The 27949-nt window shown below is 43.9% G+C and overlaps 1 protein-coding gene across 2 annotated transcripts in view; it reads right to left on the bottom strand.

The window, feature by feature from the left end:
• LOC112223960 (zinc finger protein 236) overlaps window positions 1-27949 on the bottom strand; it is an 88175-nt gene that overhangs the window by 16567 nt on the left and 43659 nt on the right. For both annotated transcript variants that reach the window (XM_042313301.1, XM_042313300.1), the window contains 11 exons: window positions 26347-26456; window positions 24292-24443; window positions 22329-22505; window positions 19958-20246; window positions 16809-16912; window positions 15030-15431; window positions 12786-12931; window positions 12346-12568; window positions 10218-10406; window positions 8699-8842; window positions 5273-5439 (listed from right to left, as the gene is read on the bottom strand). In XM_042313301.1, the coding sequence (XP_042169235.1) occupies window positions 5273-5439; window positions 8699-8842; window positions 10218-10406; window positions 12346-12568; window positions 12786-12931; window positions 15030-15431; window positions 16809-16912; window positions 19958-20246; window positions 22329-22505; window positions 24292-24443; window positions 26347-26456 (2103 nt within the window). The remainder of the gene's footprint in view (window positions 1-5272; window positions 5440-8698; window positions 8843-10217; window positions 10407-12345; window positions 12569-12785; window positions 12932-15029; window positions 15432-16808; window positions 16913-19957; window positions 20247-22328; window positions 22506-24291; window positions 24444-26346; window positions 26457-27949) is intronic.

Genomic DNA, 27949 nt, shown 5'->3' with positions numbered 1-27949 from the left:
CCAGAATGGTCCTGTATTTGGCTCCATCCATCTTCCTATCAATTTGAACCATCTTCCCTGTCCCTGCTGAAGAAAAGCAGGCCCAAACCATGATGCTGCCACCACCATGTTTGACAGTGGGGATGGTGTGTTCAGGGTGATGAGCTGTGTTGCTTTTACACCAAACAGAACGTTTTGCATTGTTGCCAAAAAGTTCAATTTTGGTTTCATCTGACCAGAGCACCTTCTTCCACATGTTTGGTGTGTCTCTCAGGTGGCTTGTGGCAAACTTTAAACGACACTTTTTATGGATATCTTTAAGAAATGGCTTTCTTCTTGCCACTCTTCCATAAAGGCCAGATTTGTGCAATATACGACTGATTGTTGTCCTATGGACAGAGTCTCCCACCTCAGCTGTAGATCTCTGCAGTTCATCCAGAGTGATCATGGGCCTCTTGGCTGCATCTCTGATCAGTCTTCTCCTTGTATGAGCTGAAAGTTTAGAGGGACGGCCAGGTCTTGGTAGATTTGCAGTGGTCTGATACTCCTTCCATTTCAATATTATCGCTTGCACAGTGCTCCTTGGGATGTTTAAAGCTTGGGAAATCTTTTTGTATCCAAATCCGGCTTTACACTTCTTCACAACAGTATCTCGGACCTGCCTGGTGTGTTCCTTGTTCTTCATGATGCTCTCTGCGCTTTTAACGGACCTCTGAGACTATCACAGTGCAGGTGCATTTATACGGAGACTTGATTACACACAGGTGGATTGTATTTATCATCATTAGTCATTTAGGTCAACATTGGATCATTCAGAGATCCTCACTGAACTTCTGGAGAGAGTTTGCTGCACTGAAAGTAAAGGGGCTGAATAATTTTGCACGCCCAATTTTTCAGTTTTTGATTTGTTAAAAAAGTTTGAAATATCCAATAAATGTCGTTCCACTTCATGATTGTGTCCCACTTGTTGTTGATTCTTCACAAAAATACAGTTTTATATCTTTATGTTTGAAGCCTGAAATGTGGCAAAAGGTCGCAAAGTTCAAGGGGGCCGAATACTTTCGCAAGGCACTGTATGTATTCGATAATATATCCGTCGAGGCAATTGGTTTCTCATAAGAAGCGATTGGAAAAATGGCTACCTCAGTATTTTACGCAAGATTTTCTCCGGGAGACACCACTCGACCACTCATATATGGTCCCTTACAGCCATTCTCCAATGGAAATGCCTAAAAAGACGTCACAATGCTGTAGACACCTTGGGGAATGCGTGGAAAACGTAAGTTCATTCGTAGCTCATTCACAGCCATATAAGGAGTCATTGGCATGAGGCGGTTTCAAAAAATGTGGCACTTCCTGATTGGATCTTTATCTGGGTTTCGCCTATAACATCAGTTCTGTGGCACTCACAGACAATATCTTTGCAGTTTTGGAAACGTCAGACTGTTTTCCTTCCAAAGCTGTCAATTATATACATAGTCAAGCATCTTTTCGTGACAAAATATCTTGTTTAAAACGGGAACGTTTTTCATCCAAAAATTAAAATAGCGCCCCCTACATCCAAGAGGTTCCACCTCCTACATATGCGATGACATCACCTGGTTTAAATGTCTCTAGAGACGTCATTACTCAATGCCTAGGTTTACCTCCAATGTACTCACATCCTACCTTACCTTTGTCTGTACACTATGCCTTGAATCTATGCTATCGTGCCCAGAAACCTGCTCCTTTTACTCTCTGTTCCGAACGTACTAGACGGCCAGTTCGTATAGCCTTTAGCCGTACCCTTATCCTACTTCTTTTCTGTTCCTCTGGTGATGTAGATGTTAAACCAGGTCCTGCAGTGCCTAGCTCCACTCCCACTCCCCAGGTGCTCTCATTTGTTGACTTCTGTAACTGTAAAAGCCTTGGTTTCATACATGTTAACATTAGAATCCTTCTCCCTAAGTTTGTTTTACTCACTGCTTTAGCACACTCTGCCAACCCGGATGTCTTAGCCGTGTCTGAATCCTGGCTTAGGAAAAGCACCAAAAACCCTGAAATTGCCATCCCTAACTATAACATTTTCCGCCAAGATAGAACTGCCAAAGGGGGCAGTGTTGCAATCTACTACAGAGAGTTCTGTCTTACTATCCAAGTCAGTACCCAAACAATTCGAGCTTCTACTTCTAAAAATGAACCTTTACAGAAACAAGTCTCTCACCGTTGCCGCTTGCTATAGACCACCCTCTGCCCCCAGTTGTGCCATCGACACCCTATGTGAATTGATTGCCCCCATCTATCTTCTGAGCTCGTGCTACTAGGTGACCTAAACTGGGATATGCTTAACACCCCGGCCATCCTACAAGCTAAGATTGATGCCCTCAATCTCACACAAATTATCAATGAACCTACCAGGTACAACCCCAAATCCGTAAACGGGCACCCTCATAGATATCATCCTAACTAACTCGCCCTCCAAATACACCTCTGCTGTTTTCAATCAAGTTGTCAGCGATCACTGCCTCATTGCCTGCATCCGTAATATATCTGCGATCAAACGACCACCCCTCATCATTGTCAAACGCTCCCTAAAACACTTCTGCGAGCAGGCCTTTCTAATCTACCTGGCCGGGGTATCCTGGAATGACATTGACCTGATCCCGTCAGTAGAAGATGCCTGGTTATTCTTTAAAAGTGCCTTCCTCACCATCTTAAATAAATAAGCATGCTCCGTTCAAAAAATGTAGAACTACGAATAGATATAGTCTTTGGTTCACTGCAGACCTGTCTGCCCTTGACCAGCACAAAAGCCCTGTGATATGCAACTTTTCATATACACAAGCAGTTAGGAAAGCCAAGGCTAGCTTTTTCAAATTTGCATCCTGTAGTACAAACTCAAAAAGGTTCTGGGACACTGTAAAGTCCATGGAGAATAAGAGCACCGCCTCACAGCTGCCCACTGCACTGAGGCTAGGAAACACTGTTACCACCGATAAATCCACTATAATTGAGAATTTCAATAAGCATTTCTCTATGGCTGGCCATGCTTTCCACCTGGCTACCCCTACCCCGGTCAACTGCCCGGCACCCTCCACAGCAACCCGCCAAAGCCCCCACCATTTCTCCTTCACCCAAATCCAGATAGCTGATGTTCTGAAAGAGCTGCAAAATCTAGACCCTTACAAATCACCTGGGCTAGACAATCTGGACCCTCTCTTTCCAAAATGATCTGCCGAAATTGTTGCAACCCCTATTACTAGCCTGTTCAACCTCTCTTTCGTATTCTCTGAGATTCCCAAAGACTGGAAAGCTGCCGCGGTCATCCCCCTCTTCGAAGGGGGTGACACTCTAGGCCCAAACTGCTACAGACCTATATCTATCCTTCCCTATCTTTCTAAGGTCTTCGAAAGCCAAGTTAACAAACAGATTACCGACCATTTCGAATCCCACCGTACATTCTCCACTATGCAATCTGGTTTCAGAGCTGGTCATGGGTGCACCTCAGCCACGCTCACGGTCCTAAACGATATCATAACCACCATCAATAAGAGACATTACTGGGCAACCGTATTCATCAATCTGGCCAAGGCTTTCGACTCTGTCAATCACCACATTCTTATTGGCAGACTCGATAGCCTTGGTTTCTCAAATTATTGCCTCGCCTGGTTCACCAACTACTTCTCTGATAGAGTTCAGTGTGTCAAATCGGAGGGCCTGTTGTCCGGACCTCTGGCAGTCTCTATGGGGGTGCCACAGGGTTCAATTCTCGGGCCGACTCTCTTCTCTGTATACATCAATGATGTCGCTCTTGCAGCTGGTGATTCTCTGATCCACCTCTACGCAGACGACACCATTCTGTATACTTCTGCCCCTCTTTGGACACTGTGTTAACTAACCTCCAGACGATCTTCAATGCCATACAACTCTCCTTCCGTGGCCTCCAACTGCTCTTAAATGCAAGTAAAACTAAATGCATGCTATTCAATCGATCATTGCCCGCAGCTCCCCGTCCGTCCAGCATCACTACTCTGGACGGCTCTGACTTAGAATACGTGGATAACTACAAATATCTAGGTGTCTGGTTAGACTTTAAACTCTCCTTCCAGACTCAAATCCAAAATTAAATCTAGAATCGGCTTCCGATATTGCAACAAAGCATCCTTCACTCATGCTGTCAAACATACCCTCGTAAAACTGACCATCCTACCGATCCTCGACTTCGACGATGTCATCTATAAAATAGCCTCCAACACTCAACAATGCGATGACATGCAGTCTATCACAGTGCCGTCCGTTTTGTCACCAAAGCCCCATACACTACCCACCACTGCGACCTGTATGTTCTCGTTGGTTGGCCCTCGCTTCATACTTGTCGCCAAACCCACTGGCTACAGGTTATCTACAAGTCTCTGCTAGGTAAAGCCCTGCCTTATCTCAGTTTACTGGTCACCATAGCAGCACCCACTCGTAGCACGCACTCCAGCAGGTATATTTCACTGGTCACCCCAAAGCCAATTCCTCCTTTGGCCGCCTTTCCTTCCAGTTCTCTACTGCCAATGACTGGAACGAACTACAAAAATCACTGAAGCTGGAGACTCATAACTCCCTCACTAGCTTTAAGCACCAGCTGTCAGAGCAGCTCACAGATCACTGCACCTGTACATAGATGGACTGTTTACAGATGGGCTACCTACCTCACCCCCATACTGTATGTATTTATTTATCTTGCTCCTTTGCTCCTTTCCAGTATCTCTACTTGCACATTAATCTTCTGCACATCTACCATTCCAGTGTTTAATTGCTATATTGTAATTACTTTGCCACCATGGCCTATTTATTGCCTTAACTCCCTTATCTTACTTCATTTGCACTCATTGTATATAGACTTTGTTTTCTTTTTTCTACTGTATTATTGACTGTATGTTTTGCTTATTCCATGCATAACTCTGTGTTGTTGTATGTGTCGAATTACTATGCTTCATCTTGGCCAGGTCACAGTTGCAAATGAGAACTTGTTCTCAACTAGCCTACCTGGTTAAATAAATAAATACAAATAAAAGGTTTAGATTTAGGGTTAGAATTAAGGTTAGTGGTTAGATTTAGATTTAGGGTTAGAATTAAGGTTAGTGGTTAGGTTTATGGAAATATGATTTTGAATGGGGAATCAATTGTAGGTCCCCAAAAAGTATAGTAAGACATATCTGTGTGTGGGTGAGGGTATGCACGTCCATGTGTGTATTTTTCAGAGTGGTTACCTGTGTATGTGCTGTTGTGTACATGCATGATTGTGTGTGTGTTTCAGAGTGGTTACCTGTGCGTTGAAGTTGAGCGTGAATTGAGGTTGAGCGTCCAGCATACCCTGTGTGTCCTCCAGTGTGAGAGTCACGCTGCCGTCGCTGGCCATGCTCGATGACGACATCACCAGACTCTGGGAGCCAGCAGTCTGTGATAGGGAGGTGCTAGGCGGCAGGCTGGTGACTGACAGGAGAGACAGGAAGTAGGTGAGAATTTAGCTCGACAGAAATACTTGCGAGATTTTAATAAGCCGTGCTGGTGTCATGCCATTGAAAATGAACTGGCAATGCATTTTCAAATGGGTAGAATGATGCACTGTGGCATATGGTAATCGGAAGGAGAGCAAGCCAGTGGAAATTGACGGAGTGGATTGGGCAGATGCCTGAAAACGCCACATGAACAGCAAATGCATGAAAAAACCCCACATTTTATAAGAGGTCACCAGATAATTGACTTGTTCTCTGCAGGCATCATTTAAAATTGAGATGTGACAGTGTGAAGGGAAATTAGGCCTAGCAGCTTACCGACACTCACAAGGAATCTTGCCAACTATGTTCCGCAGCGTACAAATGTGAATGACCAAGAACCCCTAGGCCTAAATTGAAGCAAGTTGAACTGTCATGGTCAAAACTTGTTGATACAACAATAGCTAAGATGTGGAGAAGTCTGTCCAGAATCTTAACAACACTATCAAGAATGCAGGCCCTAGTTTTGTCACACCCTGACTACTGTTCAGCCGTGTTGTCAGGTGCCACAGAGGGAACTCAGAAAATTAAATTAAATAAAAAAAGTTTTATCCTTTATTTAACTAGGCAAGTCAGTTAAGAACAAATTCTTAGTTACAATGACAGCCTAGGAACAGTGGGTTAACTGCCTTGTTCAGGGGCAGAACGACAGATTGTCGTCACCTCAGAGATTCGATCCTGAAACCGTTTGGTTACTGGCCCATCACTCTAACCACTAGGCTATCTGCCGCTCCAATTGGCTCAGAACAGGGCAGCACGGCTGGCCCTTAAAAGTACACGGAGAGCTAACATTAATGACATGCATGTCAATCTCTCACGGCTCAAAGTAGAGGCGAGATTGACTTCATCACTACTTATTTTCATAAGAAATGTTGACATGGTGAATGCACCAAGCTGTCTGTCTAAACTACTAGCACACAGCCCAGACACCCATACAGTGAGGGAAAAAGTATTTGATCCCCTGCTGATTTTGTACGTTTGCCCACTGACAAAGAAATGGTCAGAAATGTTATAAATTGATTTGCATTCTAATGAGGGAAATAAGTATTTGACCCCTCTGCAAAACATGACTTAGTACTTGGTGGCAAAACCCTTGTTGGCAATCACATAGGTCAGACGTTTCTTGTAGTTGGCCACCAGGTTTTCACACATCTCAGGGGGGATTTTGTCCCACTCCTCTTTGCAGATCTTCTCCAAGTCATTAAGGTTTTTGAGACTGACGTTTGGCAACTCAAACCTTCAGCTCCCTCCACAGATTTTCTATGGGATTAAGGTTGGGAGACTGGCTAGGCCACTCCAGGACCTTAATGTGCTTATTCTTGAGCCAACCTTTTGTTGCCTTGACCGTGTGTTTTTGGTCATTGTCATGCTGGAATACCCATCCACGACCCATTTTCAATGCCCTGGCTGAGGGAAGGAGGTTCTCACCCAAGATTTGACGTACATGGCCCCGTCCACCGTCCCTTTGATGCGGTGAAGTTGTCCTGTCCCCTTAGCAGAAAAACACCCCCAAAGCATAATGTTTCCACCTCCATGTTTGACGGTGGGGATGGTATTCTAGGGTCATAGGCAGCATTCCTCCTCCTCCAAACACGGTGAGTTGAGTTGATGCCAAAGAGCTCCATTTTGGTCTCATCTGACCGCAACACTTTCACCCAGTTGTCCTCTGAATCATTCAGATGTTCATTGGCAAACTTCAGACGGGCGTGTATATGTGCTTTCTTGAGCAGGGGGACCTTGCGGGCGCTGCAGGATTTCAGTCCTTCACGGCGTACTGTGTTACCAATTGTTTTCTTGGTGACTATAGTCCCAGCTACCTTGAGATCATTGACAAGATCCTCCCGTGTAGTTCTGGGCTGATTCCTCACTGTTCTCATGATCATTGCAACTCCACGAGGTGAGATCTTGCATGGAGCCCCAGGCCGAGGGAGATTGACAGTTCTTTTGTGTTTCTTCCATTTGCGAATAATCGCACCAACTGTTGTCACCTTCTCACCAAGCTGCTTGGCGAAGGTCTTGTAGCCCATTCCAGCCTTTTGTAGGTCTACAATCTTGTCCCTGACATCCTTGGAGAGCTCTTTGGTCTTGGCCATTGTGGAGAGTTTGGATTCTGATTGATTGATTGCCTTTACGAGTGTGCTCCTAATCTCAGCTCAGCCCTGGGAGCCAGAAATCTTTCTGATTGAGAGGGGGTCAAATACGTATTTCCCTCATTAAAATGCAAATCAATTTATAACATTTTTGACATGCATTTTTGTTGTTGTTATTCTGTCTCTCACTGTTCAAATAAACCTACCAATAAAATTATAGACTGATCCTTTCTTTGTCAGTGGGCAAACGTACAAAATCAACAGGGGATCAAATAGTTTTTTCCCTCACTGTACATACCCCACAAGACATGCTACCAGAGGTCTCTTCACAATCCTCAAGTCCAGAACAGAATATGTGAGGCACACAGTCCTACATAGAGCCATGGCTACATGGAACTCTATCCCACATCAGGTAACTGATGACAGCAGTAGAATCAGATTTTTTTTAAACAGACAAAAAATACACCTTATGGAACAGCGGGGACTGTGAAGAGATACAAACACACAGGAACAGACACGCGCACACAAACTCTACATACACGTACATTGTAATACTGTTGGATTATACGTTTTGATTTGTAGATACGTATGGGTATTAATAATGTTATATGATGTACTGTTTTGTCTTTTGTTTTGTGTGATGCAAGTGCCTTAATGTGTTTGGACGCCTGGAAGAATAGCCTCTGCCTTGGCATACAAATACACAATTCTCCATTCATCCAACCGAAAGCTTTACTATCGTCTCATTCTTTCATAACGTCTCTTGATTAGATGACTCACTGTTGTTAAATAAGAATACATTTGAAAATGACCAAACTCCTCTCAATGCCTATTCATTGTTTGTCACAAAATATTGTCCACTTGAGTTGAGAGGAGAGTGATGACGATGGCTCAGAGAAGTTGATTTAACTGCACAAGTGATGAGCGTTGAGAGGTACTGCAATCAGCCTGCTAATTGACCCAGCTCTTCATCGCTCCCGCTGAACGAATCACTCAACACAATTTACATCACAGGCCCTTCACTGTGTGCTCCCAGTGGGCTGCACAATGGGTGAGTAGACGCAAACATACATACACACACACAGCCGTGCTGCTGCCAATCCTTACCAGTCAGGCCCGCGTTGCTCTGAGGTAGGAGGTGGTCATTGCACATGGTGAGGGTGGCACCTGTGGTTTGGTGGGATGCCAGCCTGATCCCGCCAATCATCTCTCCGCCACCAGGGGCGCCGTGCTGCTGGAGGAGGTCTTGACCTTCAGAAAGAGAGAAAATACATTTCATCTCCAGCCCACAGTGACGTGATTCAATTATCTTCCTCCCGGCCCTTCTTGCTCTTTTTCTATGTCTGCAGTCTTCATCTCTCCGTTTACTTTTTTTTGTTTACATTCATGCAAAGTTTAGTAACAGAACGACGGCACAAGAAGCACAAACCCAGCAATCTGCTATCAAACTTCGCATCTGCACTGTTCGTCAAGTAAATGTGTTTTTGTAATATTGTGGAAATTGTTAAGAGTCGTCCTTGTGCATAGAGTTGTATGTTTAACTTTGAAAGCATTGTTCTTTTGTTTGGCATAAAAAAAAATAAGTAAAGTCTCAGCATCACTCGGCTACCGTGAAATTGCCCCTCCGTGATGATGCACTTTAAATGAAATTTTACGACTGAAATTGAATTCCGGGCAAAGTGGATGGATTACGTTTTGGGCATTGAAGGCTCCGTGTGTGTGCGTGTGTGTGTGTGTCTAGTATGTCAATTGACATTTTTGTGGCATGCGAGTGCCGCAACGACATATTTCTAAAAAATAGGCGAAGAGAATTCTTTGTGAACTATTCATACATATTTTGAGTATCTCACGATGAAGTATCCTTGAAGCGCTGTCGACGCATCTGGACAGTATACCAATTATAGTCTCATGAAAATATGTGTTACTCTCAAGGGCAACTGTAGAAAACACAGTTCTTGATTTTCGGACCTTTTAATGAACTTGGTTTGTTGAATTAAGGTGAAGAGAAAAATAGATTGATTGTGCTCCTGTGAGCCAGCTTGTTTAGCTGCTATGTGTGTGTGGGCATGAGCGAGTGAGTGTCTGTGGTGAGTGTTTGTCTGTAGCTGTGTGTGTGTTTTCCCAAAGTGTGCACTTGTGTCAGATTTTAAGCTACAATACGTAACTTTTTGGATGATCCGACCAAATTCACATAGAAATGTGTGTTGTAGATCTGTCAATCTCATTGAAAGCAAGTCCTAAGAAGAGGTAGAAGTGTTCTATGTGTGCCCTTTCTATGCTTCCCTTTCTTAAGGTTAGTTTTTGAGTCATTTACTTTTGGTTTTGCACACAAGCTTCAAACAGCTGAAAATATTTTTCACAGCGGTTTAGATGATACTATGATTTGCTACACTATATATACTTGCTCGTTTTGTCACATAAACTGAAATTAGGTGAACTATTCAAATTTTAAAGCAAGGAAATGGCAGAGAAATGTCTGCATAGTGCATATTTTAAAGCATATGGGATTGATTGAAAGCATTAGTAGGAGAGTTTCCTTCATTGATACATCCATTACGGGGAGCGTGCAAGAGTACACTTTGGGAGAAGTATGGAAAACAGGGACAGATCATTTGTGTGTGTCTACCTGATATGGTGAGTGTGATCTCCTGGGGGTGGTTGCCTGCAGCAGTGTTGCCCCCAGCAGCAGCGTTGGCCTGGGCCTGAGCTAGAGCCTGGGTGAGGCTGGAGTTGTTGATGGTCAGAGTGATCTCCTGAGCCCCACTGGACACCAGGCCTGGACCACTCATCACATGACTCAGGTCCTGATGAGAGCCTAAAGGGGGAGAGAGAGAAAACAGGGAGTTACAGAAGTCATCATGAACTAATTGACTCTCCTCACTTCTATCCTTCCTCCATTCCTTCCTCTCTTTTTGTCTCTCCTATCCTCTCCCCTTTTCGTCCCTCCTCTCCATATCCCTCCCCCCCTCTATCTATTCTCTCCTCTCCTCTATCCCTGCCACCCCCCCATCCCTCCCATGCCTTAAGCTGACACCCTATGCCGTCAAAGTAGGTCCAGCTGGTGTGAAAGCATGGCTGTGGAACAAACTCATTGTGACAGTTTCCTCTCGGTGGGGCCACACATCACAGACACTCACATAAACAACAGAAAGCTGTGGGGCCCAAAAGAGAGGAAAGGATAGGAGTAGAAGAGAAGAGACACGGTCAGCTGCATAAATTAGTTTAAAAAAATACTTCAGTGAAACATCTACCCATTTTGAGTTTGGCTGCAAGGAAGCAAAAGGATTCGGTGTGTTCGAGGAAAATCCAGAATTTTATGAATTATTCTGAGTGATAACGTTATTATTCACAATACTCAAGAATTCTGTTTTTGAGTTGATGCATATAAAACATCAAATCCCATTTACAATAACCCGAAAAAGCTTGTATCCCGGTTATGAGAAACCCGGATAAGCCTGGGATATGCTGATCGAAGACGGGGTAATGTGGCATGTAAAAATCTTATCCGCTTTACTGTTGTTTTTGTGGTCTGCGCAGGCTGAGTTTTGCTTATCATGGGTGTTGTGCGATGATGTTTTCACCTGATTGTCAAACAAAAATCACTTCAAAAAGTGGGCTACCTGTGCAGTTAAATCCACATTAACAATTCCATAATAATTTTGCCTACTATAATTAATTTACTGTAATAATAAATAAAAAAATCTGACATTTGGTAGGCCATATTATAATTTCCAACATTTGGTAGTCCATTTGTCAACTAAAGTTTGATACACGCAGCTTCACTTCTCTCATAACTTGTTGCCCTAGAATACTAAATAAAATAGGGCTCATCAGAATGTCTTACATCGATAGAATGAAAGCATTAGTAATCAAGTAAACACCAGTAAAGTTGTCTGGTTCGTTTAGGGACCAGGGAGAAAACGCATTAACTCCAAAAAACAGTCAGTTTGAGCGGTTTTGAGGAAATTAAAAGCTGAGAAAATTACCAAACACTTTCTGGAAAGACTTCTGTTCGTCTTGGTTGCATATTTTATGTGGTTGAAATACTGTCTGCTTGCATAACAGTGTCAAAGACAACACATTACACGCGCAGTCACATTTTCTCAAGAGATGCCGAAAGAAAGAAATCATATTTCTCCACTCCTGTCCCCGGGACAAAATTAACATTTGTTGTAAAATTTCACTGCCAGAAATGCATCATTCTGCAGGAGTTAAAATTATATTACGTTACATGTGAAAGGTTATAGGCCAAAGTCAGCCTCCATATTTCAGTTACTATTCCATTTAACCCATATGACCTTTAATGAGGAATATTCTGTAAATTCATGAATACAGGGATACTCATGAGCGGGATATGAGCGGATAAGACCTTAAGCGGGATATGAAGTACTATCAGGAATACTGTGCACATGTAAACGTGGTCAATGGTAGTATCGGAACGCATATGAGAGGTACCATGCACCCGTTTTGTCAAAGAAAATGTATGCAACTGTTGAAGGAACAGGTCATTTGAGGAGAAAAAAATGTTTATAATCGAAAAGGCATCACAGTGTTTGCTTTGTACAGAAAATGCTCCATCTTCAAAACGTGACTGCTGACATGCACAATGTTTTGGGATCGTAGTAACAGTTGACAAATAAACATAATACAAGTGAACCTTCCGAGTGAACTATCCCTTCAATTCTCCTGAGTGATCATGTTAGTATAGGAACAGAAATGCAAAGTTCCGGGGAGAAGACGGGACCACCATGCACCTGTGTTGTCGTGCTCGCCAAGGCTGCCCATGGTGACGTGGCCGGGGCCGATGGCGGAGGGATGCAGGGACAGGCTGGTGAGCGGGTGCAGGACCACATTGGAGCCGGGCGCCGAGGGGTCTCCCGTGGCCATGAGGTGGGAACCAGGGTGGCTGGTCAGGCCTCCGTCTCCTGTCAGGGCGTGGGAGAGGAGACCTCCCTGCTGGAGGATGGCTGGGTCAATCTGGAGGGGATGGGAGAATCCCAATGAGTCAACACAGGACAAGGTGGGGGGAGGGGTAGAGAGAGAGGGAGGTGAAAAGAGAGAGGGAGAGCGATAGGGGAGCAGAGGAGAGTAGGACAGATGATGAAAACGAGGGAACCAAGGGAGGAGAGGTGGAGCAAAGGAGAGAGAGGGCGAGAAGTAGGTGACACTGGCGGGGACACACCCCCCTCATTACCTGCAGTGTGATGTTGTTGATGTTGCTGGTGTCAATGCCAGAGATCTGGACGTTGGGACACACTAGGTTGGCAGAGGTAAGCTGGAGGTGGATGCCCTCCAGAGTAGCCAGACCCTCCGACAGAGACACTGTCAGGTCACCACCCGCTACAATACAATCACAAACCACACGATTAGATCAGAAGACATATATTGTCCCAAGCTTGGATAACTGGATTTTTATTTGATGTTTCACATCGGTAAGGCACAAAATGTCATCAAGTTTATATACAACACAAAACTGGCTGTTATAAAAAGAAGACTCCCATTCTGTGATATTTACAGCCATTTTCTATCACTTAAATGAATCACAAACACCCATCTATTCTGCAAAAATGTCACTTATAAATGCATTATGTGCCCAGTTCAAGTGTCTAGCCTCTGAACCCACCATAAAACAACATTTAAGGTGTGGGACTTTGAAAAATACCTTCAATAACTTAATTTAATGCAGATTCGCGTCCGATTTTTCTGTGTTTGCTCGATGTGCCTTCTGTCTGCTCGGACAGATAAGAGGAGAGTGGCTCGGAGTGAGTCATCATCCAATGGGGGATCTTCGAGGGAACTAGGGGGCTACAAGCAGAGCTGTGTGCCAGCAATGAGCACGGTGCGTGGAAGCCATTTCGAAGCGCTACTACGTAGATTTTCGAACAGCACTGAGGGAAATTCATTTCACGGATGCTTTTTTTGGATGGCTTCCTCCTCACCGCCAGTTTGAACAAACGACAGATTAGAGGTGAAGTGAGCCAGAGTTCAGTCAAAAGATTTCAACTCTTTAAGTGTTGATGCGTTTCAGACTCCACAAATGTTGTTTCAGATCCCTTATTCCATCCCAGTCTGTAGAACTAATTAACAGATACATCATACTGTAGTTGTAGCCTAGAATGTCTTAATGAATTGGATGGAACAAATACTTATTTTCCGAAAGTCTACATAAGATGGAAACTTGTCTTTGACATGGAGGCTCACACGAGGCAAACTACAGGAAAAATGCTTTTCAATATTTGCAGAACATCGGTCTTGCTTTTGAACCAGGCGTGAAAGACGATGCCTGGCTACCCAGATTCCTTGCTCCAGCCAAATGCCCACGGATGTTAGTTACTTCTCCACAATGACCGGAGTGCCTCCTCGACCCCTCACCGAATTCAAACACATTTGGTGCCGACTTATTGGTCCAGAAACCGATGGGTTGGGCCAGAGACAGAACACAAGTGGGTAAAGCGGCAGTTTGGACTCTGATTGGTTAGAGACGACCCAATCGCTGATGACTTTGTTTCGTACAACACACCTCGTGCCCCTCTTCACCTCAAACAATTTCAGTCTCAGACTAAAGTATGTAGTGAATGACAGAGCAGTGGAAGAATTTAGTGAGAGTCATCAGGCTATGAAAGACAAGCATGTCCTTCTTTACTACCAAGTATTCTGATTTTTAAAAATGAATATGAATACTTTTGATATTTTACTGGACTAAACTATTTGACCTCACTCTCAATTCGCTGAAATCCCAGAATATGACAACAGTGACAATTCTGCCTGGAAATGAGACAGAGCAGGCAAAACAGTTGAAATGACTCTGTTACAACCAGAAACGGGTTGAAATGAAGACAGTATGATGTAATGTCCCACAAGGGATGCAATATCCAGCTCTCATCCTCCGTCTCCCAGTGTATCTATGCATCTACAGCCAAACACACCTAGTGCAGAATAGGCAGGTTGTTGTGTACAGTGATGAAGCACCCCTTAGAACGCATCTCCTCAGGCCTAGTGATGACACTAGCCCAGTAGCTGTAAACACCATTCATCAGCTCTTCCTGGGTGGCTACTGAGAACAGACTGTACTTAAGACTCAGGATTCAAACCTCTCCTCTCCGTCTCAAACTATGGTTTAAATGTAGACTCGGCTAGGGTTGACTGTTCAGGTGAAATATGGTTGCTGTGCTGAGCAGCACTTGGGTGCATGCTTCATGTCAATAGTGGAAGGGGTGAGCTAGGCTTGCATAGGGTAATAAGTATTGGCAATAAGAATGAAACAATGATGTGCTTGTGGCAATGGGCGGTTGTGGGAATGTGAGGGTGTGCCAGGGTTGGGGTGAATTCCACCCAAACTCAAGTCAGGAATTGAATTGCATGTGTACATTTTATGTGCAACTCAATATATTAATTGAATTGGAATTGAGCCCCAACCCTGATGTGAGTGAGTCCTTACCTGACATGGAGGTAGGCAGAATAGCCTGGCCCACCAGGCCTTGCTGCAGCAGGTTCTGATCAAACTGGCCTGCGAGGACCTGGTTGGCTGGGAGGTAGATGTTATGGTCTGTGGTGGTAGCCTGGAGCAGACCCACAGGGTGCAGGGTCTCTGGGTTACCCGGGTGCTGCTGCTGCTTCTGGTTACTTCTGGACAATGCCGCTCGCTTGGCCTTCCGACTCTCTGAGCTGGGCCGGTAGTGACACTGGATGTGGGTCTTGCGGTGGCCTGAGGTGCGGAAGCGGAGCTCGCAGAAGGGGCATTTGAACGGCTTGGAGCCCGTGTGGAGACGCATGTGGACTTTCAGACTCCCTTTGGTGGAAAAGGACGTGTTGCACATGTGACAGCTGAACAGCTTCTGACCTGCAGGGGAGAGAACAGAATGATAGCATTGTTATCATAGTATGTAGCCCTACAGTGTACCACTGATGCTCATTATTTGACATAGAGGTAGGTTTTGCAATAATGCGGCTGAGGTCTGGGATCGGGTGATGGCCGCCAAGGTTTTATTGTGAACCTAGATTGACGTGAATCAATACAAAGAAAAAATGATTCTCAAACAACTTGAAACTGAGTGTTTGAATGTGATTGTTCCATTGGCGACTGTATCGCACCTCCATTCTGACAAGACGCCTTTTCCTTGATTTGGCCCCCTAAAGTACCAATAAAACGAGTCACTTTTCTGATTACTGCCATTCCAAAAGTTCATTCAGACGTCGCTAAAGAGGCCACTAACCCACAGCTCTTCAACAGTAACTTGGGAGTATGAGGCCTACTTAGCTAATGTCTGGGCCTTCTCATTCAATTCAGGGAGAATGAGTGTGTCTGCTCCAGGGTCAAACCACAGTAATTACCAAAAGAGAACAAGGTGTGAGGAGATATCATCTCCTAATATCCCTCGACTGACAAAACGTTTCCGCTGCCATCTCGCGCCGGGCGATCAAACCTACAGCTCCGTCCCATAAATCATCGGGCACAATTACTCCCCACGGCACCGTGTAACGGCATTCCTCCTCTTCTGAGGAGGAGGAGTAGCGAGAAGGATCGGAGGACCAATGCGCAGCGTGGTAAGTGTCCATAACGTTTTATTTTAAGATATAAACTGAACACTATGAAAATACAAAACAATAAACGTGAACATGAACGAAACCGAATCAGTACCGTGTGGCAACAAACACTCACACGGAAACAAACACCCACAACTCTAAAGTGAAACCCAGGCTACCTAAGTATGATTCTCAATCAGAGACAACTAACGACACCTGCCTCTGATTGAGAACCATACTAGGCCGAACACATAAACCAACATAGAAAAACAAACAGACTGCCCACCCCAACTCACGCCCTGACCATACTAAAACAAAGAATAAAATAACTATGGTCAGAACGTGACACACCGTTAGATGATAAGACATGCAAATGAGGCCGATTTAAATATTGTTTATAATACATTAGGATTACGCATCCTAGAAGCGTATAAACTCTCTTGTTTTTGAGTACAGACCTTCTTTCACTGCATTTACTGATTGATTTACGTAATATAACTTTTAAATCGCGGAATTAAAGTGCACTCTACACCCACAGAGTTGGACCATATTGAGAACATATTGTGGCTAATGTAGTAACAACCCTAACGTCATTAAAACTAATTAACAGGGACAGATCAGCGGCATTTTAAACTCCTGTTCCCTCCTACTGATCAGATGAGGTGGAAGTACACACTGTGCACTACACACTGACCTGTGTGGGTCTTTATGTGACAGTCCAGGGTGGACTTCACGGTGAAGTTCTTCCCACACTTGTCACACTTGTAAGGACGCTCTCCTGTGTGGATCCGTATATGTCTAGAGAGAGAGAGAGAGAGAGAGAGCGAGCGAGAGGAGGGAGAGAAAGAGAGAGAGAGCGAGCAAGTTACTCATGAACCTTCCTGTTAGAATGGAGAGAGTGTCAAGGGGACGCGTTAAGAGTTTCATAAAAAAAGACAGTGCAACACACAATGCATTTATCACCTGTGGCCATTCTGATGTTTTCCTATTTTCATTTTGCATGCTTTGTGCTTACCAAGGCTCCCATGAAATTAAATAACAACACGTGGACGTCTTCGCTTTCTGAACTTGAAATCGGCAAGGTTTTCAGGCACAAGGCCACTGACTCAGCAAAATTGTTAGTTTACTCCCTCTCATAACTTTGGCCTTTGTTTGTAATGTGTACTAGGTAACTTTGTTAGGGGGGGTACGTTTATTTTTATATTATTACATTTTTGCTGACAAGGGAGACAGTTTTCTATGAGAATGGGTAGCTTGTCAGGGTAACTTGTCTTTGCCAAAAACAGGTCAGCTTTATTGTTTTTGATAAAAGAGCACCATGAAATGAAGTGAATACATCTTTGTTGCAGCCATTCCTGGGGTGTTGCTGTCATTTCCCCTTGTTTTTGGCAGGCTTAGTGACTCCATAATCCAATGAGGCTACTTTTGAAGAACTTCTGAAATTAAAAAGCTAAGCCTATCCCGTAAATACTTCAATATGGCCTTGTGTCACGTCACGGCTGGTCGCAAGGGGGATGTTCGACGACGCAATAATGATCATTACTTAATATCTTAATACCCCAATCTAATATTCCTCGCCATTAATTGCAACCAAACTTTTATGGCTCAATAAAACCGGAATTCATTTCATCCATACCTATTTCTATGAATTTGAAAGTGGTTACATCACTCAGCTGTTTACCCAAACAGGGACCACTGTGTTATTGCTACTGCAGATTGACGTTTTAAGAAAAATGTTGCCTGTCACACACCGGTGGAACACCTAGTGTCAAACAAGAGGAAAATGAAGAGGGGAAACAACTCATTTCTCCAGCGCCTGATGACAATCATATATATACATAGGAGATTAAAAAAATCAAATCGTCTGTTTAACAGCTTGTTTGGCGGTGATCTCACAAATTAACACCCCAGTAAACATGTGTGTATTGGCAGGGTGATAAGCACCCAACTAAACACTAACCCTGTCAAGCCAGCCTGTGAGTGCTGTGGGCTGTGTTAATAACTTCAGATAGGGTCTATTGTGGAGCCCCTCTCAAAGCAGAGGTCTGCAGTGGAAACTGTAGTAGTGACTGGCAGGAGGGCTCTTATTCTGGGAGAGAGGTTGGGTCAGGGCCGCAGTTTGGAGCCTGTTCAGGGCCCTGTAATTGGGCTCTCTGTGGTGGAGGGCTCTTCTGGGATATGGGATGGGCGTGGGTGGGGAGACAATGAGCTGGGCATTGCTCTTTGAGAGGTCCAGGAAGAGGGGGCGGCTGGAACGACAAGGTAACTTCAACCGCTGGGAAAGACAATCATGACAGAATAATGAGAAAGAGAGCGAGAGAGAGAGAGGTGGAGATGGAAGAAGAGGTGGGCACACAGGCTGGCCTGCACCTGAACTAGACTACAGAGAAGAGCCCCCTGTCAAAGAGCTCAGAGAGGTGGGAGAAACTTCAACCCCAAGAGCAAGATATTCAGAGATACAGAGAGAGTCTGAGTCGCTCAGAATCAGAGCATGAGGGGGAATAGGGAACCAGGGAACCAGGGAACCAGGGCCTAAACGAACACCTGCCACGTCTATTTCAGCAGCCACGTTGGCGTGTGGTCAGGGCTCCCCAGTGCAAGCATTTCACTCGCATTCGCCAATAAAAATAAGAGTTAAAAGCCAAGTATGATCACATATAGCAAAATAAATGCTGAGTAGCCGTTTTCAAAGTGTTTCTGTCGTTTTGTTTCATAGCTGGTAGATAATCACACAAAGAATTACAAATCCTATAATATCCCATCACGTGCAACAACACTGCCTGTGCTGAAGAAGTGCTGTGCACAGGCATAAAAAGTGCAGTGTTAAATAACAATATTATTTGAGAACAATATTTTTGTGAACAAATGTTTTATTTGATCTTTATAATACGGTTGGTACCAACATGTGAAAATTGATGTGGAAATGTGGAAATCTGTTGCAGCTCAAGTCAACTACAAAACCCACAATGCAAATGCTCTCTCTAAGGGCTGGCTAGCTAGCTAGCAAACGTAGCTACACACAATAAAACCAAAGTTATCATCAGCATGTGAAGTAGGTAGTTAGCTGTAAAATCGCCTAAACAAACGGCACTATCAATTTAGGACTCTACAATCTCACCATGTTCAACCTGCAGAGTTTGACATGTGCAACGCCACCATGCAACGCACCCTTAAATTACACATTTCTCCAGGTAGGAATATTGCAAAAATATGATCAGTGGCTCATTTGAAGACAACCTCTCACATTATGACATCGGCCAGTATTGAAAACTGATATGTATGATAATGTAGATGTTTTTGTGATCTGAAAATATTCCTATTAACTTCCAGTGTAGTGAGTGCCTCATACCACCCAAATGTATGCCTGCTTGAACAGCAACAGCTCAGATACACATGAAAACATTAAATGAAACAGGGATAGAACGTCGCTCCAAATGAGCGACTCTTTCGTTTAAAGGGGCAGCTGAATTTTTTGTCTCATCTGTGGTAATTTGATTAAAAAACTCAGGTCACAAAAAAATGAAATAGCATTGGGTAATATACCACATAACTTCTAATTAGTAATACATTCCTTGTTTTAGAAGCATGATCATTAGATTTTGGAGGGGGGGTTTTGGTGTAATTATGGAGAAAAAAACATTTTGGCAAGTAAAAAATCTGAGTGGCTGGTCAATTTTTAAATCTAACGTTACCTGCCAGAGTGGCTGGTGGAACAAAACGTTTGTTTCAGGCCCTGAATAGGAAAGAGAAAGAGAGACAGAAAGTAGCTGAAGAGAGAGAGTGAGAAAGAGCATATAACAGAGTACAGGACAGAGGGAGACAGTTCTCCGACACTCAGCTCACCTGACGAGGTCGCTGGGCTTTTTGAAGCTCTTGGGGCAGAAGTTACAGCAGTTGGCGAACTTGGGCTCAGTCTCCAGCTCCACCGCCTTGTCCTTGATCTCGCTGATGCGGTCGCGCTCCGCCGCCGACTGGGCCAGCACCTTCTCCGACACCGACGCCTCGTCACCAGGGTCATTCTTGGCCAGCTCCTCCGCCTGCTCCTCCGTGAAGGTTATGATGTTGGCCCGGTTCCTCTTCATCACGGTCTGCTCACCCTCCTCTTCCTCCTCGCCTTCCTCATCCTCCAGCCCTGCGAGGGGAGATGCATTATAGGAGAAAAGGATACACGTGCTCCTTAAGTGTCACTCAACATCAGGACCATGACTCGAACTCAGACCTGGTCCCATTTCAGATGCATTTCTAAATAATTGCTGCTTGTCAATATAAGCTTGTCTGGCAGAATAGAATAAAATAGAATATTACTAAAAGTGCTCACTCTATATGGAAGCAGACCAGCTAAATCAAGTATTTCAAATATTTGGAAAGTGTATGTGACCAAGGTCTGATTTAACTGTTATGTAACCATGGCTGATTGCCTTTTTCCAGGGGTGTCAAACTCATTTTCTTTCCCAAATTCTTTCTTTGCAGAGGTCTGGAGGGCCAAAATAAAAATGGTGTATATTGCCTTGGTGTCAAAATCCGTATAAAACCTCACGAAAGCTGATACTCATTTTATCCTAACTTTTTTGACAAAATGTGCAAGACTACATCTTTAAAAAGAGCACATCTCTACAGAGTATACACTACATGACCAAAGGTATGTGGACACCTGCTTGTTGAACATCTCATTCCAAAATCATGGGCATTAATATGGAGTTGGTCCCCTTTGCTGAAATAACAGCCTCCACTCTTCTGGGAAGGCTTTCTACTAGATGCAGGGACTTGCTTCCATTCAGCCACTAGCATTAGTGAGGTCTGGCACTGATGTTGGCCGATTAGGCCTTGCTCGCAGTCCGCGTTCCAATTCATCGCAAAGGTGTTCGATGGAGTTGAGGTCAGGGCTCTGTGCAGGCCAGTCAAGTTCTTCCATACGGATCTCGACAAACCATTTCTGTATGGACCTCGCTTTGTGCACAGGGTCATTGTCATACTGTAACAGGAAAGGGCCTTCCAGAAATTGTTGCCACGAAGTTGGAAGTACAGAATCATCTAGACTGTCATTGTATGCTGTAGCGTTAAGATTTCCTTTCACTGGAACTAAGGGGCCTAGCCTGAACCATGAAAAACAGCCCCCGACCATTATTCCTTCTCCACAAAACGTTACAGTTGGCACTATGCATTGGGGAAGGTAGCATTCTCCTGGCATCTGCCAAACACAGATTTGTCAGTCAGACTGCCAGATGGTGAAGCGTGATTCATCACTCCAGAGAATGCATTTCCACTGCTCCAGAAGAGCCCAATGGCGGCGAGCTTTACAGCACTCCAGCCAACGCTTGGCATTGCACATGACAATCTTAGGCTTGTGCGGCTGCTCAGCCATGGAAACCCATTTCATGAAGCTCCCGACGAATAGTGCTTGTCCTGATGTTGCTTCCAGAGGCAGTTTGGAACGCGGTAGTGAGTGTTACAACCGAGGACAGACGATTTTTAAGCCCTACAGACTTCAGCACTCAGCGGTTCCGTTCGGTGAGCTTGTGTGGCCTACCACTTCGCGGCTGAGCCATTGTTGCTCCTAGACGTATCCACTTCACAATAACAGAACTTCCAGTTCACCAGGGCAGCTCTAGCAGGGCAGACATATTACAAACTCGCTTGTTGGAAAGGTGGCATCCTATGACAGTGCCACATTGAAAGTCACTGAACTCTTCAGTAAGGCCATTCTACTGCTAATGTTTGTCTATGGAGATTGCATGACTTTGTGCTCGATTTTACACACCTGTCAGCAACGAATCCACTAACTTGAAGGGGTGTCCACATACTTCTGTATATACTGCATCTCTGTACCCATATAATTAAATAGAACACTGACCAATATGGCTGCCATTATCAGCAAATCTAGAGCTAAACAGATCTATGACACTAGCCACTCTAAATACAAATGTAATGGTCACATACACATATTTAGCAGATGTTATTGCAGGTGTCACGAAATGCTTGTCTAGTGTATATCTCTATGGCAGTGTCCCAAATACCTCTCCTTCCTCCCCAAGTGTGCACTTGTTCACTTCCCTTCACTGATTTGGAAGGAAATGACTGGTATAAGAAACATCATATAAACTCCTACTAGCCCATACCGCCACCAATCCAATGCTTTTAGATTTGTGGGAAGTAGTGAGCGAACACACACTTTAGGAGAAAGGAGATATTATTGGGACGCAGCCTATGTCTGTACCTCTGTCCACTTCGGCGTGGTCCTTCTTCAAGTGCTTCCTATACAGCACGCTGTTGCGGAAGCTGTCCTCACACATGTGACACTTGTAGGGCTTCAGGTGGACGACCATGTGGCGGTTCAGACTGCCGTTGGTGGTGAAGGAAGTGTCACACATGTTACACTTATAGGCCTTCACTCCTAGGAGCGGGAGCAAAGGAGATGAAAATATAAACAACCATATGTTTCATCAGTGTTGACCAATAAAGGTTTTGGTTTCCACAGAGGTGGAAAAAGTACCCAATTGTTAAACTTGAGTAAAAGTAAAGATACCTTCATAGTAAAATACTACTTGAGTAAAAGTATAAAAGTATTTGGTTTTAAATATACTTAAGTTTCAAACGTAAATCATTTCAAATTGCTTATATTAATCAGCAAACAAGATGGCGGGATTTCATTTTTAAAAAAAACATTTATTTAAGGGGCTAATTTACAAACAAAGCATTTGTGTTTGTGAGTCTGCCAGATTAAAGGCAGTAGGGATGACCAGGGATGATATCTTGATAGGTGTGTGAACTGGACCATTTTCCTGTCTTGCTAAGCATTCAAAATGAGATGAGTACTTTTGGGTGTCAGGGAAAATGTATGGAGTAAAAAGTACATTATTTTCTTTAGGAATGTATTGGAGTAAAAGTAGTCAAAAATTGAAATAGTAAAGTAAAGTACAGATGCCCCACCTCCCGAGTGGTGCAGCGGTCTAAGGCACTGCATCTCAGCGTCCGGGTTAGGGGAAGGTTTGGCCGGGGGAGCTTTACCTGGCTCATCACGAATTAGCGACTCCTTGTGGTGGGCCAGGCACCTGCAGGCTGAACCTGGTCGTCAGTTGAACGGTGTTTCCTCCGACACATTGGTGTGGGTATCTTCCGGGTTAAGCGGGCAGTAAGTTACTGAAGCCTCTTAAGGATCGGTGTCCAACCATCGGGATGGTTGAGCTAACTTACACTAATGTGATTAGCATGACGTTGTAAGTAACAAGAACATTTTCCAGGACATGGGCAGAAAGCTTAAATTCTTGTTAATCAAACTGAACTATCCAATTTACAGTAGCTATTACAGTAAAAACATACCATTCTATTGTTTGAGGAGAGTGCACAGTTATGTACTTGACCAATTAGGCATATTTGAGCAGACTTGATACAACATTTTGAAAAGAAATGCAATGGTTTATTGGATCAGTCTACAGTTTTGCACACACACTGCAGCCATCTAGTGGCCAAACTCTAAATTTCACCTAGAGTCCTAAGTCAGATAATGGCCTTTCTCTTGCATTTCAAAGATGGAACCATTTTTTTTATTTTTATACAAAAGAACATGTTTTTTTCTTTGTATTATCTTTTACCAGATCTAATGTGTTATATTCTCCTACATTAATTTCACATTTCCACAAACGTCAAAGTGTTTCCTTTCAAATTATATCAATAATATGCATATCCTTGCTTCAGGTCCTGAGCTACAGGGGGTTAGATTTGGGTATGTCATTTTAGGTGAAAATTTTAAAAGGAGGGGGTGGTATGATCCAAAGAGCGGTTTGGCGGGTCATGTTTCAGAGGACGCATGACTCAACCTTCGCTTCCCGAGCCTGATGGGGAGTTGCAGCGATGAGACAAGATCGGGGGTAAAATACAACAACAAAAGAATACAGATACCCCAAAAAACGAATTAAGTAGTATTTTAAAGTATTTTTACACCACTGGGTATCCCAAAGCATTTGTGGCTATACTATTATGTCATTTCTCTCAACAACCCAGCTGCACAGCCACGAGAGAGAAACAATTATGAAATCGATATTTGACGGTCGCACGTGAACGAACAGAATTCGTCAAATGAAGCACTTTGCTTGTCCCACGGGAGGCATGGGTCTGGGTTGGTGAGATCAATAGCGTGCTATTTTAACTATGCATGCAGTGTTGAGGTACACTGTTCTTACCTGTGTGTGTGTTGAGGTGGGACTTGAGGACCCCTGCTGAGACAAAGCATCGGCCACAAATGTTGCAGCAGTAGGGTTTCTCCCCGGTGTGGGAGCGCACGTGTTGCTTCAGATGGCTGGACTTCTTAAAAGGTTTATTACACATGGTGCACCTGGATGGGGGGAATCAAAACACACAGGTCGTGTTCATTAGGACTCAAACTGAAGAAAACAGGCTAAAACACGGAGGGACTAACTGACCACCAAAAGAAAACACTAAATTTGGTCTGTTGCAAAACATTTTCCATTGCGTACCATGATGTAACAGAGACGGTCTGTTTCTGTCAATGAGATGTGTATCAATAAAGCTCCTATCAAAAGTCACAAACCATCAGTTAACAATACCGACAACAGGAATCATTTCAAAGTTCCACCACCAATTCACAAAGCAAGTTGAGGTTTATGAAAGTACATCAGACTTTTTGTGAAGAGTGGAATAATTGAAAACCAAACTTCTCTTTGGAAAGGTCACTAACTCAGCCCGATGGCATCTGTTTGCGCTTTCTGTTTGGAAGGTGTGAGTTAATTGTGAGTTATGTGTTGAAGCTCCACCACTATGTCTGCGTTGGCCTTTAGAATGAGACAGAGAGATCATCTCCCCATAGATATGTGAATGTATGTGTATACTTATCTAAACAGAATGTGGAGTCTAATTTTGATACATATACAGGACTCCATACAGAGCATTTACACCCAAACTGAAGTCACACCATTCCAGACACTACACTCTTTTCTCACTGCTAAAACCATAGTCTCGATTTACAGCCGTGTCGTATCTGAAGGAGAAGGTTCAGTAGTTCACAATCTCAAATACACATTCCCTTCCCATATCTATCTAGGTCGTCCTTTCTCTTGTTTTGTCTATACCGCTAGTCGTTTCAGCCTAGACCGGCACTAATAATGCATGGTGTGCTGACGTGGTAGGGATTTATTATTTATTTGTGTTGCATCCGTTCTGAGTGCCATGGGGAACAAGAGAGGCAAAGCTGAATCAAAGCATGACGCATTACTCAGTCCCCTTGCCGTCCCACTCTCTGCTTCCACAACGCAACAACATCAGTGGCTGGTGTCCTCCGCCTACATCTGACGCACACGTTAACTGGAAAACTAAGAGCTTGTAGCAACACAGGCTGCCGCCGTCACCTCCACAAGCATCTGACGCACAAGTTCGTCACAAAACAAAAAACCTTGTAGCAACAAGCTGCCACAGTCACCTTTACAGACAGGAAGCTAGCAGAGTTAAACTCGTTGTCTGCTTCCCAAATGGCAACATATGGGCCCTGGTCAAAAGTAGTGCACTAGATAGGGAATAGGGTGCCATTTGGGACGCAGTAATTTTGTTGCGCAAGTTCTAAATAAACAAATTGAAAGCTAGCGGTAGTGGGGCTTCGAGGAACTTAACAAACGGCTTTAGAAAGAAGGAGACAAAGACTTGACTATATGAGCGGGAGTGTTGTGCGGTGGTAGATTAAAAAACAGCTTGATTCTAAAAAGACCCGAATATGATTTATGTGTCGCTCTCAAAATGGTCACGGTATCAGGGGACAATGACAGCAACAGAGGTGCAATTCTGATAGTGTTATCGTAGCTTTGCATTCCTCTGTGTCGACTGCTAATGCTGTTTACAGCCCTAGAGCACAACCGTTGATAAAGGTGCTAAACAGTGTTATCTGCAGACGAGCCGGGAACCTCAAACAATGACAGAAAGTAAATGTATCTATTACTTGCCGAAAGTTATAGGGCTCGGTCTCGCTTGCTCACACACATTTACATTTTAGTCATTTATCAGAGGCTCTTATCCAAAACGACTCACCGCAGTGAGCGCATACGTTTTTCATACCTTTTATTTTAGTACTGGTCCCTGTGGGAATCGAACCCACAACTATTGCCATCACCATGCGCTACCAACTGAGCCACACCGCACACATACGCATGCAGACACACACACACACGTGTACACACACACACACACACACACACACACACACATACACACGTGTACATACAGACACACACCTGTAAGCCCTCTTGCTGTTGTCCTCGCTGTCTTCTGGGTCTTGGTAGTCTTGCGTTTGGTCGGACAGCTGGAGGTCTCCTTGGCTAGTCTCCTGGAGCAGGCCACTCGTCTAAACAGAAATATAAGCAACCATTAATTAACTGCATTGTGATTAATCACTGAATGCAAAATATTCTCGACAATATGCTATACAGTCTATTTGAATGGACTACTTAAGGATACAATTAATTCAGCCGTTTTCGGCTTGATAGAACACCTGCTAAATTAGGGTGGTAAAACAGGCTCTGAGACAGCTTCTATCCCCAAGCCATATGTCTGCTAAATAGCCAGACTGCTAAATAGTTCATTAAATGGTACCCAAACTATCTGCACTAACCCTACGCACACTCACTAGACTTTGTATAATAACACCATATACATACAATCACACACTACACTGTCACTCCCACGCAAATCCCTCACTCAAACACCACACACGCACACACATTACAAAGACTTTCAGACACATTATTTGCTGCTGCTACTCTGCTCTTTATTTTACGCTTATTATTATCTATCCGGATGACTAGTCACTTTACCCTGCCTTCATGTCTATATCTACCTCAAATACCTTGTTATTACCTATCCTGATGCCTAGTCACTTTACCCTGCCTTCATGTACATATCTACCTCAAATACCTTATTATTATCTTTCCGGATGCCTAGTCACTTAACCCTGCCTTCATGTATACAGTGGGGCAAAAAAGTATTTGGTCAACCACCAATTGTGCAAGTTCTCCCACTTAAAAAGATGAGAGAGGCCTGTAATTTTCTTCATAGATACACTTCAACTATGACAGACAGAATGAGAAAAAAAATCCAGAAAATCACATTGTAGGATTTTTAATTAATTTATTTGCAAATTATGGTGGAAAATAAGTATTTGGTCACCTACAAACAAGCAAGATTTCTGGCTCTCACAGACCTGTAACTTCTTCTTTAAGAGGCTCCTCTGTCCTCCATTCGTTACCTGTATTAATGGCACCTGTTTGAACTTGTTATCAGTATAAAAGACACCTTATCTACAACCTCAAACAGTCACACTCCAAACTCCACTATGGCCAAGACCAAAGAGCTGTCAAAGGACACCAGAAACAAAATTGTAGACCTGCACCAGGCTGGGAAGACTGAATCTGCAATAGGTAAGCAGCTTGGTTTGAAGAAATCAACTGTGGGAGCAATTATTAGGAAATGGAAGACATACAAGACCACTGATAATCTCCCTCGATCTGGGGCTCCACGCGAGATCTCACCCCGTGAGGTCAAAATGATCACAAGAACGGTGAGCAAAAATCCCAGAACCACATGGGGGGACCTAGTGAATGACCTGCAGAGAGATGGGACCAAAGTAACAAAGCATACCATCAGTAACACACTAAGCCGCCAGGGACTCAAATCCTGCAGTGCCAGACGTGTCCCCCTGCTTAAGCCAGTACATGTCCAGGCCCGTCTGAAATTTGCTAGACAGCATTTGGATGATCCAGAAGAAGATTGGGAGAATGTCAAATGGTCAGATATGGTAAAACTCAACTTGTGTTTGGAGGACAAAAAATGCTGAGTTGC

The sequence above is a fragment of the Oncorhynchus tshawytscha genome, linkage group LG03 (genome assembly GCF_018296145.1).
Source record: "Oncorhynchus tshawytscha isolate Ot180627B linkage group LG03, Otsh_v2.0, whole genome shotgun sequence".
Lineage (NCBI taxonomy): Eukaryota > Metazoa > Chordata > Actinopteri > Salmoniformes > Salmonidae > Oncorhynchus > Oncorhynchus tshawytscha.
Note: the sequence above shows the minus strand (reverse complement) of the source record. Positions and strands in the feature narration are given on the sequence as shown.